This window comes from Citrus clementina, unplaced genomic scaffold (assembly GCF_000493195.1).
Source record: "Citrus clementina cultivar Clemenules unplaced genomic scaffold, Citrus_clementina_v1.0 scaffold_2, whole genome shotgun sequence".
Taxonomy (NCBI): Eukaryota; Viridiplantae; Streptophyta; class Magnoliopsida; order Sapindales; family Rutaceae; genus Citrus; species Citrus x clementina.
The window spans coordinates 29,361,068-29,376,633 of record NW_006262688.1 but is presented as its reverse complement, the minus strand read 5'-3'; the positions used below and the strand labels follow the sequence as shown (position 1 = coordinate 29,376,633).

Here is a 15,566-nt window from a genome sequence, read left to right as displayed (position 1 = left end):
TCTAATCACAATGTCACTGCTTCTTCCAGAATTTATATCCGGTGGCGGGTTACATTTTGTTGAAGATTTAAAAAAAAAAAGTTACAGAAAGATTAAATTTTCTATTTCAAGGGATTCTTCATGAATCTAGGCGGCATTAGAATGCAACTTCAATTTACATAGGAAACTTTTCCAAGGCCTCAGTTGGCAAACAAGTGTTTTGTATATAGACCAAGGGAGGTAAAAGTGGTCGTTACATATTATGGCATTGTCATTATCTCTGATTTTCATGGGAATTTTTTCTTTGTTGCTCACGATTAAGACTGTTTTTCTTCCACCTATGGATTCAGCCCTTGTACATTGCTTCTCTTCCTATCCCCCTTCCCCTTTTTGGATCATTTCATCATAACTATGTATATAAACACTCGCAGTTTCTAAAACTGTGTGCTTGCAGGTTCATTGTGCCAGGCAATTCTATGAGAATATAGTCCCAAGTTTTACGGTATATGACATTGAATGCCCTGACCATTCCTTCCGCAAGTTCACTGATGACGGTCAATACCTCATAAGTTTTAGCAGGAACCACCAGGATTTGATTGTTTATAGACCAATGTGGCTTTCATTTTCATGCAAAGAAGAAGACTGTTGTAGGCATGATCTTCCTCCCAAAGCAAAGCGGTTCGAGAGCTTCTTCACCCAGTTATATTCTGTTACTCTTGCTTCCTGCAATGAGCTTATATGCAAAGACTTCTTTCTTTCCATGGAGGGTAACCAATTTGGACTCTTTGCTACTTCCACTGCTCAAATTCATGATGCGCCTACCACTGGACGGGCAATCCAGGGAGTCCCTTTCATCGAGAAGATAACATTTCACCTCTTGAGGTTTGTAATCAATTTATCATCAGCGGTAATATAATTCTATGGGAATTTTTATGTCTAATATCTCTTTATTAATGTTCTTGTGATAGTGGAAAAAGTATTTTGATAGATGGTTCACCTTGATTTTCATTCTAGTTTTGTTATGTAAGATCAGGTTGGAAGATGGAGTTGTACTGGATGAGAAGGTCTTTCACAATGATTTTATCAATTTAGCCCATAACATGGGTGTTTTCTTGTATGATGATTTATTGGCAATTGTCTCACTTCGATATCAGACAATACACATTCTCCAAGTCAGGGACTCAGGGAACCTTGTTGATGTGCGGACTATTGGTTCATTTTGTCGTGAAGATGATGAACTCTTTCTCATTTCTAATTCTCAGGCAAGATGCATTTCAATTCAAGCATTTGATATTGGATGGAAAGTTTCATTGCTTTTCTTCATTCATCTCTTGGGCGGTGTTAGTGTTTATTGGTTGAAATTGTATACACTGGTTTCGTATTTGTACCATGGGTGGATGGGCAATTTTGATCGATCATTCTGGTGTTGTTTAGGCATTTTTGTGTAGCTTTTGGTGTTCTTATAATTTTTTGTTGGTAGTCTGATTTCATGAACTTTGTATTGATGTTTCCTTATTAATTGAAAATTCAATGTATATTGTGAAATAAAATAAAATAACTTTTGTTCTGACACTGTCTTCAGTAGCATTGTACCATCGGGCATTGTTATGACATTTCATCCTGTAGTAGGAAATAGAAATTATTATTTATTTTTCTATAATTCACATGCCTATTGCATTCTTAACCCTTTTATCTTCAGCTATTGCGAGGATAATTATTGTAACCCCGTCTATAAGTATATGATATCGTCTAAGCAATCAATGTCTCATATAACACTTCTTTTTTAATGAGCTGCTTGATGCTAATTAAATCCTTCTCCACCCATGTGAGTGGGATTCAAACTCCCAAAGCTCTTGTACCTTCACAAGGATTTTACCATTTTAACTAACTAGCACCAACTTCTTTATGCTATTTAGATATTGTTACTTCCAGTATTACAATTTAATTTACGGATAGTGTATCTGTAGATGTGCTAATAGGTTTCTGGGAACTTTTTATCTCGTACGTTGACTTTAACATTCTGATAATTAGAAATGATTTCTGTTTCTGACAAACCCAGTTAAGTACTTAGGTTCATCTTTGGAGATATCGATTGGTGATCTAAGTGTACGTCTATGGCTCAATGTCGAAAACTGGCTTTGTTTTGTTTGACAACACCAAAAGTTTTCCAATTCTGATTTTCGTTTACCAAACAGTTTTTGAGTAATTTGGTTTTGGTTTGTTTGTGAATTATTCAATTACCTTTTCTCTTCTTTTATCTTAGTATTTTTTCCCATTTGAAGTATGTAGCTATTTTGCTTGGTTCCATCCTTCCTCTATGCATTTCTTTGTCTCCTTGCTTTTGGTTTTGTTTTTGATGTGTTAGTCTTCTGGTTATGTCCACATTTTAATAAATGACATTTGATCTTTCCATAGAAAATAATCCCCCCCCCCCCCCACCCCGGGTGTGGGGTTGGGGGGTTTGTTCTCTGTATAATAAAAGAATATGATGTCATCCAGATTAGTCCTGCACAGTTAATGTATTTTTCCCCCATAGGCTTTTTCTTCTACCATTTGTAGTTGGAAGATTAAGGAATTTCATCATGTGTTGCATGTTAATCTCTCAACCAACAATATAGCTCTTCTGTGCAGTCCCTGGCAACTTCTGAAAGGAGTAGATTGAATTCATTTCCTGGGAATCAAGTCGGGAATTCTCATAACCAGGTTAATCAAGACGATTCTTTTTTGAGTGGCATCAAACAGCGCTTGCTTTCTTTCATATTCCAAGGAACGTGGAATGAAGAAACAGATCAAGCTATGGTTGGTCTTTCACTTTTCACTTTATGTTATTTTGTTGGCCCCAAAAGCATTTAAGAAGTTTATCTCGTATCATTTTAGCATATTATCCTGTAATTTATATGTAAGCGGACAAGATATTCATCTTGAGGATCTTCTCCAGCTATATTTCTTTCCAATCCGTCCATGCAACATTGGTTGAAAGTTAAGAAACTGCTAAGTTTGATATTAAATTCAATATTTGCTTGTCGTCATTTGTAGCTCTTTGCCAGTATTAAGCTCCATGCATACCTTAATGCAATGGACACACACACGCGCGCGCGCATGCATACATGCTTCAAATTTAGCATAGTGCTTGAAACGAGTTTGTGCTGCATCCTAAGGTCACCAGAAGAAATCGTTCAATATAGAATTATGTATAATGGTTGACTATTTCTTCTGCATTTAGTAGCCTGAGTCATATTGGCAAATGACTTCAGAGATGCTGTTGTAGAATTTTGGATAACGGCTTGGTATGCACATGAAATATCATACTTCCGTTACGGTGGCATTTGGGTCTTAATGAATGGTTTAGGTTGTATGCTATTTTCTCCCAGAGACTCTTCACACACACACACACACACATATACATACACATAAATACACACACACATACACACACACACATATACATACACACATATATATATATACATATACATATATCAACATAACCATTCGAGCTATATGCTTTTAAGTTGCTTGTATTTCTCATAGAATCAAACTATGCGAGTTTCTTATATGATGTTACTTTTGTGAATTTATTTATTTAACTATGCTGAGTCTTGCACCAGAGGGTTCAGAGCCTGAAGAAGAAGTTCTTTTTCCACTTTCAAGATTATGTTGATTTAATTATCTGGAAGGTAAATTTTTAGCTACTTATTCTACCCATACATCTGTCTTACTTTTTCCTTAAACAGCTAAAAACATGAGAAATTTGTTTGCATGCGCGCGCACACACACATGCACACATATAATTATTGGTTCATATTTAGATGTGCAAAACTAATAAGTTATTCACAAACTTTGGGCAGGTACAATTTTTGGACCGGCATCACTTGCTAATAAAGTTTGGCAGCGTAGATGGAGGGGTGAGCTCTCTGTCCTATCTACCCTTAAAATGAAACCAAACTAGTATCCAAAATTATTGGATGAATATATGTAAACATGAAAGCCCAGTCTTGGCATGGACACAGCACACAGCCCTACTACCTGTGCTTTGCTGGGCCCAACTTCTAAGTTCCAGGCATGGCAAGCCATTCGAAGATAATGATTCTCTGTTCGCTTTTTATTGAGTAATTTGACAGGGCAAAGCTCCTTGACTCAGATAATATGAAAATAATCTTTAACATTGTCTTATTTTCCTTTTTTAAAAAAAAAAAAATTTTGTCATAAAGCTTATTTGTTTTTAGACTTTGTAAGATCCATGTATATTCATTCTTATTTCGTAGAGCTTAATAATAGTTTTGCTGGATACCGGTAAGTTTTGGTGGAGCATGCTGTGATTGTAGACATCTGAATGTGTAGGTATCTCGGAATGTTGATAATCATCGTGCATTCTTTGCAGTATATAACATGGAGACAACTGAAGTTGTCGCATTTTATCAGGTAACTAGTTAACCGCAAAGGTTGTTGTTTTACTTAGTGGAGCTTTGGTTGTCTGACACTCACTGGATCTGTTACTTGTAGAATTCAGCAGAGGAACTTTACTTCTTGTTTGAGAAGTTCTGTGATCATTTCCACGCAACATCTAGAAACTCACTACATATGAACTTCATATCATCTCATTCGAATAATGTTTATGCTCTTGAGCAGCTAAGGTCCATTAAAAGTAAAGGAGGCAGCTTTTCACAGGTTTAAGTTCCTTTATCTTTTCTTTTTTTCTTTTCTTTATTCTTATATCTATTCTGGTTCTTCTCATTTTCCTCCCACTTTTAATCAATGAAAATGATCCATTTACTTCAGTTACAGTAAAAAGCTTATTATGTCTTCTTCCGTAGCTCATATAAGCAGTTGATGAATTCTACAGTTTGTAAGGAAGATGATGGCCTCCTTGCCTTTTGGTTGCCAATCACAGAGTCCTTCTCCATACTTTGACCAATCACTTTTTCGATACGATGAAAAGGTTTGATTCATATTTTACCGCCTATATTGTAAATGTTTACTAATATACAAATAAATGAGCTACCTTGCAGTAAATGGATTATGTGAACTATTTTAAGCAAAGTAGATTTATGACTGAAGAAAGCCTTGTTATAAGATTTTACCACTTTATGCAGAAAGTTTACCATGTTCATATCATGCTGTTGCAGCTTATTTCGGCAACCGATAGACATAGACAATCAACAGATCATCCCATCAAGTTTATTTCTAGAAGGCCACCATATACCCTTAAATTTAAGATTAAGCCAGGTATATACAATTAGCCATATTGCAGTTTGTTTTTAGATTTATGTGAAGTATATTTTTAAAGGTTGGTATAGTTCCATAATTTCACTTTGCACCATTACTATATGTTTAATTCTGTTGACTTTTGACCGTTTTAGAGTAGGAACATGGTAATGAAATCCGTATTTTTTATTAGGTCCTGAAGCTGGTACTATAGATGGTCGGACAAAAAGGATTTCTTCATTCCTATTCCATCCATTTTTACCTCTTGCTCTCTCCATTCAGCAGACTTTGTTCCTTCAGCCATCAGTTGTGAATATTCACTTCCGAAGATAATACTATTTCATTATTGTCGCCTTATTCACTCATTTTGAAGACTGTCTAGTTAGATATGAGTTAACAAAACTTTATATTCGGTGTTCTTTATTTTATGTGCCATAATTGTGCACTTTCAGTTATAGCATTTTAATGAAGATTGACGAAAGTGCATCTGCATGATTAGTGCATATTCACATGCGTCTGAATGTAAGGTCACACAGCAGAGTGCAATGCAGGAATTATCATCTTTGAACCTTGCCATCATTTCGTATAGTTTTCTATTGTGGATCACATGTTTGCAAGTTTCAACCAGCTTAGCCTCTATTGTTATTGGCATCAAACTTGAGTAAACGAATGGTGCGATTCCATTAATTTTTTGTGTAAAACAAAGTGATTACATGTTAGTTGTACATGTATTATTCTGTATTGTAAAAAAAATTAGCTCTTAATAGGTCTTTCATACGAATTGCTGAATTTCAAAATTGTGGTGATTAGCAATATGAGTTGTTATAGATAACTCAAATTTATAAACTTTGTGATTGTTTCCGTGTCATCTAATTCAATTTGTTTAATCTTTTTTCTTTCACTTTTTTATCAAATTTATGCAAGGCTAATTTGGAATAAATACTTGCTTAATTTGTACTTTTACTATCAAAATTGACGAATACTTAATGTCGAATTGACAATTGAGAGCCAATAGGCAAAGGTAGGTTTGTAGATTGAAGTGATCAATGACTGTTGAACTTTTATGACCACTAAAAAAACAGCATTATTCTTTTCTTCCACTAAACTGCAGTAGGACAAACTTGGAGGAGTTTTTCACTAACTGCACCAGGTATGTGCTATATTGTCAACTCATATTTCATAAAAACTTTGTTTACTTATTGGCAACAGTTTTATTAATTAAATTTCAAACTTTTTGAAAATGTTTGTATTGCTTTATCCATTTGTTCTGAAGATTCCATCATGGCACTCTATCTTGTAATGTTGATGCCAGTGAAAGTGCTGCATTCGGATAAATCCGGTACAAGGACATTGTGGATTGCTAGCAACCTTTAGGTGCATCAATGTGACTGCTATACATATATATTGTGTTCATTTTTTTGTGATGACCGCCACACCCACTTCCAGAATCTATGCATGGTAGGTGATTTTGGGAAAAGAATGATGAAATTTTCAATTTATGATTCTTAATGAATATTGACGCTTGAATGCAACTTCAATCATGGTCCAATCATGTATCTAATATTTGCAACGACCCTATCAATTAGACTATAAATTTTTTCAATGTCCCAGTTGGAAAAATAGTGTTTTAGGTGAAACGTTTTTAGTGCATAATAAGGCATTCATCATATCCAGTTAAAAAACAGTAAGATCGCTTTTATTAATCAAAATTATATGGCACTCCCATAATCAGCTGTATTTTGATTTATTTATGAGTATTATGGTTAACCTCATCCAGTTGACTTATGCAAGACAATACAATAGAACTTGGATTTTGAACCTCTGGTGCGAATCTCAAGCAGAGCTGCTAACCACCATTGATTAATTTAAAGAGTAGGGTGAGTGATTTACAATGCTATAGAGAATATCCTGTAATGTAGACTACTCCCCGATCATCAACTTCATATAAAACTTTCGAAAGTCTTTTATGTTGCTGCTGTCATTGGACAAAATATTTACCAAACAACAGAACGCTTTTTGGTTTTAATACTCTGAATCGCTTACAATACACAAAGGCCAAAAATGTGTTTGCACCTCAACATCCGATTATAAATGACAAATAATAAAAGCAGCTAAGTGGATTAGGAAACCAAAATTTTAATATTAGCCGGCTCAGGGCCCTCAACTTTGTGACCATTCTTTATGTCTGGAAGCTAACTCAATTTCGGAGATCTGTTCACCGTTAAGATCACCGGACAGAGCAGAAGGTATTCTGTGACGCTTCAAAATTTTAGATGTGGCAATTTTTGCCACATCATAGTTCAATACAACAACCCTATCATCATCTAAATCAAACCTCAAGTTCTCAGTGCTACAGTTTTCCACTAGCTGACATAAATGCTTCAAATTTTCAATTTCCACCCCATTGACCTTCTTAACCTGTTAACCATGTTCAAGATTTCTTAGAAAAGAGTGCCTGGTAGAGTCAAATAGATCTTTGTCGAACTTTAAATTAGGAGATTCTCAGAAGAATTTTGGCTACAAAAATGAGTCCTCCGGCATTGCTTTATATTAGGTCATACATTTATAAAAACAGTTATGTGGAAGTAGTTCAGTACCTGTAGGTCTGCAAAACGCTCGTACCCGGCATTTATATCATCCATCAGCACCTGAACCACACAAATAAATCAAGAAGGCAAGTTCAGTGGGTTTGGTTGGTGACATTAGAAATTTTTTCCTTTTTTCCTTCCCTATAATCAACCATTTGGCACTTTAGCTGACCTGCGAAAGGATAACGAGTTGTTCACCAGCCTTTTTAGGCAGCTCCCTTAATGCACGTTCGCACAAACGACGTGGCGAAGTATTATACCAGTCTTCTCCATATTCATGAAGATATGGCTGTGTAAGTGGAGTAAACACCAGGCCAGCAAATATGTAATAGCTAGGAAGCTTATCGAATTGATGTACGGGAACTAGTGATTGCAGCTGTAAAATTAACAAAGAATGGGAGTAAGAAAGAGACAGAACAAAACTGTCAGCTGTTTCCATCACATTCAAGAACGAGGAATTTTCTCAGTTGAGAGGATTCTACAAAAATGAATTTGCCTGAGAGATATATCATAAAAATTTCAAGCATTATAAGAGACTAAAACCATTTCTTACAGGTCGTAGTGTAATACTGAATTCATGCTCCTTGCCATCCCTCAAAACTCTAACCAAAGACTTCTCGTTGGGTTTCTTCATAGACACCAAGTGATCAAATGTTATACGTTCTCTGTTACGAAAAGCAACTGCAATAATTTAAGTCACACTACAAATAAGAACATAAAGGAACCATGGATATCAACAACAGCACCATCAAGAGGGAGAAAAATAGGAAACAGCAACGTTACTATTATTAGATTTTTCTTTTCATGAAAATCCAGTGGTTTTTCTTTCTTTCCCCCTATTCATTTCTTTATGAACTCGAGAGATTTATCCCCAAGATTCTCTTCCAAGTTCTTAAATGATATTAAAAGAAATAGATTGGCTTATTTTTCATAAAGTATTAAGAGATAAAAATCTATTGAAGATTTAATCCTTAAATTATTTATACATGAGATATATGAAATGAAACCCAGTTGTGATGACCATATTTGTTTGATGCAAAGATATAAGGACAGTTTTACTACAACAGGGGAAAAAAATCAAAGCATTACATCTCATTTAATAGTTAAAATGTGGCTATCTAATTAAGCTAGAAAATATCTAATTGAGCTAGAAAAACTTGATTTTTAAGACACTCTTAACTTGACTTTCAAGTAACTTCTAATTTAAATGAAAAGCATTGAGTGACTACCTGTTCCATCATTTGCTATAGGCACACCATCAAATGCAAGAATAATATCATCCTTTTTCAATATTTCGTGAGCATCTGACAGAGGATTAATTTTGTTCACAAGTACCCCAGTCACTTCAGACCGCATTCCAAAGTTGTTACGAAGTTGAACATTCTCAGTGGTCTGGCATGATAGTCCCAGCGAGCAAAATCCAACATATTTTCCATGTTCCACCACACCAGTTATAAAATGCTTTATTACAGGAACAGGGATAATGTAACTACAAATTACAATGCAGAAAAAAGAATTAGCTACAGATGCAAACATTCTTGCCTGATGAAAAAGAAGCATATTTCAGTTTGCACCAACTCTCTGGTCATATTTTGGTCTTATGCTAGACTTAAGCATAAACACCAGATAGACAGATGATTTGGGAAGAGAGAGAATTATGAAGCAAATTTATCATCTAAGGTCTCTTAAGTTTCTGTCATCCTATCATATTAAGATTTAAATTTAAGGGTTCTACAATGACACACAATCACAACAAATAAAGAGAAAAATAGGATGTGAAAGCTTGGTGAGACTTACCCTATATTTTCAGCACCGGAAAGATTCTGAAAAGCTACACCTGCAACCTTATTGCCCATGATGGCTGGACCACCACTGTTGCCAGGATTAATAGCAGCATCAATCTGTATTGCCATGAGCTGAGTAGCACCGTGTACGTATTGTGTAGGTTCAACCCTCGAAACAACACCTTTCGTAACGGAAATGTTGTCTCCACCTTGAGGATATCCAACAACAGCGACAGCTTGTTGAAGAAACGGAATGTCTCCTAACTCTAAGAAATGCATTCCCTCCCAAAATTCATCACTCTCGACAATCAGAATAGCCAAGTCACATTCATGACCCACAGCTTCAACTTGGGCTCTGTATTTGGTTGGAGAACCATGCTTTCTTACAAGCACAAATGTACTATCAGCCACCACATGAGCATTTGTAAGAATCTTTTTTCCAGGGATAATGAATCCTACGTTTATATCAAAACCCCCAGAAACCTAAGTCAGGTTTTTCATATCAAACAATATAGCATCAAGATTAACAATTTGCAAAATATACATGAGGTCATTACATAGTTGGGTAATTGGGATACACAGTTTGTATTTTACTGATGGGAAGTTTGATGTGTTATTAACACATAAATAATGAATCTAACGAACATTTAAGACAAGATAGATGACAATTAATGACAGGTTAGCATTTCTTAATACTTACATTATGAGCTATGTATCTCAGCTATGCAAGTGATGCAACATTATTGCAAACAAAAATCTCACTAATTTTGCTCCCTTAAGAATCATTAAATTGTACTAAGATGATGACTAAATTGGCAAGCTGCTGACCTGAACCGGTGGTTTCTCGTTGGGACTTGTTCTGCCAGGGAAGTCCATAGTTAGGGCTGCTTGAAACTGTGAATATTTTCACAACAGAATCCAAAGCAAGCTCTATTGCTGCGTAAGCATTAGTAGTCTTTCCGCAGGTTTTAGCTAAACGACGTCGTTGTCGCCGTCGCGTAACTTTAGAAACAATTTCCTTGGTACTCAAATTAGCAGCTACTGCTGCTGATGTTGAAAAATAGTGAAAATTACAATTTTTAGTACTAATAGTGGAGAGTGAAGAGGTAGAAGGCAAAATAATTAATCTTAATGTATTGGAGAAGGTTTCTAATAAGCCACTGCTATTAATACTACTGTAATTGGAGAAAATAGAGGATGAAGAGGACCATAGCTGCCTTCGTAGACTACGCAGTGACGGACCCAGCAGCATTTGCATTTCTTCTTTTTGCCTTCGGCTTTGGGTTTTTGCCTTAATCCAAAGCTGCAGGCAAAAATATCAGAAGGAAAACGCTTTTGTTAGGTTTTGAATCTTTTGATGATGGAGGAGAAGAAGAATGATGTAATGGACAATTTCTACCAGGCCTACTACTTATTCAGCCCACCATGCTGGGCCACTTGTGCCCAGTTTCGAAGGCCATGGGCCCACTTCCCACTCCTTTTGAGAAGCTTCTGATTTATAATTTCATCTTTTAAGGGATTATTTATATTTTGTTTATTTATAAAGAACCATCATTATCAGAACCGGATCGAACGATTTTGTACTTCTTTTCCTCCTCTTTTTCATTCTCAATAAATTCATGAATTCGTCTGAAAAAAATCATCCGGCTAATTAGAAGACTCATTCGATGATTTTGGCTCCGTTGGATACAACTTTTCAAATAGAGTTTTTATTAGTAAAATTTTTATAAATAGAGTTTTTATTAAAAAAAATTATTTATTTAGTTTTTAATAAGATCTTTTATTAAAAATTTATGAAATTACTTTAATAGGTAAATTTTTTAAATGATATTTTAGATATTTTAACATTTAAAAAAATTTAACCTTTACTCCTAAAAATCCAAAATTTGAACTTTTTCTAGTAGAGGTAAAATATCTTATATAAGTTTCAAAATCTCTATTAGAAAAATAACCAATATATATATATAATAAGAGCTTATAAAATTAAATAAATACTTATGGCAATTATATAAGCTATATCAAACAGACACTTTAATATCATCTAATTTTCAATAAAGTGAGATTATTTAAACCCACCATAATATTTGATAAATCTATATATTCAATAAACTAATCATCATAATTTAAAATTTTATGTTTCACTCTATAAATTCATTTATATACCTAATATACCCTTTTCATCTCCAATTATTTCATATATTTATGTCTTTCTTTGTTATTGTTTTATAATCAAATCCTTCATTATTGCAGTAGCTTACTCTTTTTTTCCCCCCATTTTCTCTTAATCTAAACTCTTAAATTCTTGTGATGAAACATAAGATATATTAGAAAAATACTTCACTAATAATTAAACTAAATTTGAATTATATTGAACAACAACTTTGGATTCTAGGGATGGCGATAGGGAGGGGAGGGGAGGGGAGGGAACCAATCTCCCCGTACCCATCCCCGATATTTTGCGTATGTCCCCGTCCTCTCTCCGTTCCCATCAAAATTATTTAAGAGAATCATCATCCTCTCCCCGAATAATAACATGGGATCCCCGAGGGTCCTCGATCCCCGAATAACTAATACTTTTTTTTTGTTTTCGATTTTGAGTTAATCATAATAAAATAAAAAATTCAAATAAAAGTAAAGTTCGAAATATATCTTACATTAATATCAATTACAAAAATCACATACATTAAATTAATAAGTAACGCAGCATGCAAGGGATACAAACTATCATGAACAAATTAATAGCCTAATACAAAATTATTACAAATAAAATCAAATTTAGATTCAAAATTAATTTTTCAATGGTGGCGTGAACATTTTATAAATGTGGACTATTCCCTTTACAGCACAATAGTTAAGTCAAAGCAAATTAAGAGCAAATATTATATTAGATTAGATATTAAAATTGTGATTTGCTGTGGGCAATTATAACATCTAAAAATAAATAAAAAATATATTTAAGTTAAAAATATTTAATGAATATTAAAATTAAAACAAAAGTTTTGGACTAATAGAATCTGTCCGGTCTTTTTAATGTCCTAAATAAAAATTTAGGACTTTAATTAGTTAATTAGGCCTAAAAGTTTAATAATATAAATATTTTGATATTTTTTTATTTTTTTATTTTTACCAATACTTATAATTTTATAATTCAAATTTTATTATTTATTTACTAGTAATTTTAAAAAATTAAAAATTAAAATGGGGAAATGGGTAGGGGATGGAGATTCCACCTCATCCATGTCATCTCTTTGAATAAGAAATTGGGTAAAAAAAATTTCTCCGTCCTTTCCCCGAATAAGAAATTGGGTATGAAATTATCCCTATATTCTCCCCGAATGGGGAAAATCCCCGAGGGTACCCGTCTCCGTGGGGATTTTCGCCATCACTACTTTGGATAGAAATATAATTTAAAAAAATTAAAAAAAAATTATTTTCGACTTGGTACGTCTTTTTTTTACCAATATAATACATGACTAAAAGTAAATTTGTGACCTTCCTTGTGAGAGAAAAATTTCTAAATTAAAGTATTTGATGGAAAAATTTCTTAGAGAGCATATACAGGTACAATATTTGATGGAAAATTTTATTAAAGAGCAAATAGAGGTAAGAAAAACGTGGCGGTACGTCTTTTTTTTACCAATATAATACATGACTAAAAGTAAATTTGTGACCTTCCTTGTGAGAGAAAAATTTCTAAATTAAAGTATTTGATGGAAAAATTTCTTAGAGAGCATATACAGGTACAATATTTGATGGAAAATTTTATTAAAGAGCAAATAGAGGTAAGAAAAACGTGGCGAAGGGTAATACTAGTTTAAAATAAATTGACTCCAACAGATGCTTGCTGAGTATAAGAATCAACATGAACGACAGGAAAACGATTGCAAAGAGATGAAAAGAGGGAAAGAATTGGGAAGAAAAAATAATCTGTGCCAAAAAGTCATAATTTTTGGCTATAATAGTAATTTAAGTTAGGGTATTTTTGTAATAAAATTTATACTAAAAAAATAAAAATTATGTACAAAAAATTATTTAATGGATTCAAATATCCCCTCCCTTTTCAATATTTGATATCATATAACTTTTTACATTTTTAAAAAATATGATTTAAGGTATAAATCCTGAGAGTAATATTTGGAATCTTAAAAAAATTTTAATCTCACTGGAACAGTAAATTATGCTTTCGTTGTGATAATTACATATAAAATCTCACATCAATTCGAAGTTGATATGCAAATATTAAATTCACTGTATTGATGAAATTGCAATTAATAAATAATTATCCATTAAAAAGATCTTCTATCCATTAATTAGGATAATTTATTTTGGAAGCAGCACTATATATTCTCCTTTCTTTTAACTTATCCATTGAACTCTCCAAACGTCGCAAGACACATATTGAAGAAGAAACCTCATAAGGACTTTCACATTAGTATGTGTCACAATTAGTAGTTGAAGAAGTTTCAAAGTACATACTTTTAATTTGCCTGATCATTGAAAAATAAAATAATTTTTTTTTGAATTACATGAGACTATTTCTCATATTATAACTCATATTTAATGAAATTACTATATTGATAAACACACAGATACTAATAAACAATTTACCTTTTTTTAGTTTAACTGGTGATTAAAAATAGATGGAGTGATGCACTTTCTATAGTTAATCTTTAAGTGAGCCTATTGATTCCATCTTAATCCATACTTGCATATACTCATTATCACACTCACATCATGACTTTCCATAGTTGATTTGTATTTCTTTCGATAACTCAATGAAACATATATCAATCCATATAATATTTTATTACTATTGAAATCATAGTTCAAATAATCTAATAGAGTGTGATTTTACTTTATCCTTTTAATGCTAAGTGGCTAACAAATTTTAAATTATATTTCGAATAACCTTTAGACTTTAGGGTATCATTTTACTCTAACCTTTAAGGTTAACAGATTTTGTTACTAAACAGGGTTTTCCAAAAAAAAGCATGTGTAAATAGACATGATCTCATGGTCATGGTGTAAAGAGTCTCTGAACACAACACCATAAAAAATTAAAAGAGACTTGTTTGATAGAATTAGAAAATTCATGATCTATTTTATCGTTTTCTCAAATGAAAAGGACCTGGTTGTAAATTTCCCATAAATTAAACAAATTGATACACGTAGAAACAACTATTAGGGATGGCAATGGGGAGGGGAGGGGAGGGGACCAATCTCCCCATACCCATCCCTGATGTTTTGCATATGTCCCCGTCCCCTCCCCGTCCCCGTCAAAATTGCTTGAGAGAATCCCCATCTCCTCCCCGAATAATAACAGGGGATCCCCGAGGGTCCCCGGTCCCCGAATAATTAATAGTCTAATACATTTTTTATTTTCGATTTTAAATTAATCATATTAAAATAAACTCATACCGCTATTGTAAGCTCGTAACCAACTTTGACAGCACATTAAGGCCTCCAATGTGCTTGGATGAAGTTTGTTATGGTATGAGCTCACAACTCTACCACTAGTGTTAAAAGCTGATTCAGAAGCAACTGTTGTAATTGGAATTGCCAAAATATCTCTAGCAATTCGAGCTAATGTAGGATACCTATTAGCATTTGTCTTCCACCAACTCAAAATATTAAAATCTTCCATCCGAGATATAACTTTCTCATCCAAATATGAATCTAATTCATCTGCAACAACTGCACAATCTCCATTGTTTACATAATCATTAAAACCTGTCATCCATTTGGTTGCTTTCTTATAAGAATCCCCTGTAGATCTAGTAGAAGAACTACTACCAGTATAATCAAAGCAATAAACAGTTGGTGAAAACTTCAATTAATACTCTTCAACTAATTCCCGGCAAAGGGTGACCACTTTCCCAACATACAACTATTTTGATATTTATTATTTTTAACAATATTTATAATTTTGTTATTTATTTATTAGTAATTTTAAAAATAAAAATAAAATTAAAAATTAAAATGGGGAAATGGGTAGGGGATGGGGATTCCA

The 15,566-nt window shown here is 33.4% G+C and overlaps 2 protein-coding genes across 3 annotated transcripts; one reads left to right on the top strand and one right to left on the bottom strand.

The window, feature by feature from the left end:
- The first annotated feature begins 10 nt into the window (after positions 1 to 10).
- Positions 11 to 5,832, top strand: LOC18050603 (light-mediated development protein DET1). The gene is made up of 12 exons (XM_006448448.2): positions 11 to 58; positions 163 to 219; positions 434 to 861; positions 1,013 to 1,241; positions 2,611 to 2,778; positions 3,588 to 3,656; positions 3,828 to 3,884; positions 4,321 to 4,401; positions 4,483 to 4,647; positions 4,823 to 4,918; positions 5,106 to 5,205; positions 5,378 to 5,832. The coding sequence occupies exons 1-12, from the start codon at positions 11 to 13 to the stop codon at positions 5,515 to 5,517; spliced, it is 1,638 nt and encodes a 545-aa protein (XP_006448511.2). The 3' UTR covers positions 5,518 to 5,832.
- Positions 5,833 to 7,177: 1,345 nt separating this feature from the next.
- LOC18050602 (protease Do-like 10, mitochondrial) lies at positions 7,178 to 10,917 on the bottom strand. 2 transcript variants are annotated; one of them, XM_006448447.2, is made up of 7 exons: positions 10,385 to 10,917; positions 9,570 to 10,011; positions 9,002 to 9,261; positions 8,326 to 8,453; positions 7,945 to 8,148; positions 7,782 to 7,832; positions 7,178 to 7,602 (listed from the first exon to the last, which is right to left on the bottom strand). In XM_006448447.2, exons 1-7 carry the CDS (start codon positions 10,812 to 10,814, stop codon positions 7,345 to 7,347), a joined length of 1,773 nt encoding a protein of 590 aa, XP_006448510.1. In that variant the 5' UTR covers positions 10,815 to 10,917; the 3' UTR covers positions 7,178 to 7,344. The 2 variants fall into 2 exon arrangements, with proteins under 2 accessions (XP_006448510.1, XP_024046276.1); XM_024190508.1 differs by lacking the exon at positions 9,002 to 9,261 and having other exon boundaries at positions 8,326 to 8,437.
- Positions 10,918 to 15,566: the final 4,649 nt, after the last annotated feature.

Bases quoted from the DNA above. Each gene is read 5' to 3' on its own strand.
- LOC18050602 (XM_006448447.2), bottom strand. From the start codon at position 10,814: ATGCAAATGCTGCTGGGTCCGTCACTGCGTAGTCTACGAAGGCAGCTA. The intron at 10,012-10,384 runs GTCAGCAGCTTG...ATATAAACGTAG, and splicing joins ACGAGAAACCACCGGTTCAG to GATTCATTATCCCTGGAAAA. The intron at 8,149-8,325 runs GTAAGAAATGGT...TTAATTTTACAG, and splicing joins TCAGTATTACACTACGACCT to CTGCAATCACTAGTTCCCGT.
- LOC18050603 (XM_006448448.2), top strand. From the start codon at position 11: ATGTCACTGCTTCTTCCAGAATTTATATCCGGTGGCGGGTTACATTTT. The intron at 3,885-4,320 runs GTGAGCTCTCTG...CTGAATGTGTAG, and splicing joins TTGGCAGCGTAGATGGAGGG to GTATCTCGGAATGTTGATAA. The intron at 4,402-4,482 runs GTAACTAGTTAA...TGTTACTTGTAG, and splicing joins AAGTTGTCGCATTTTATCAG to AATTCAGCAGAGGAACTTTA.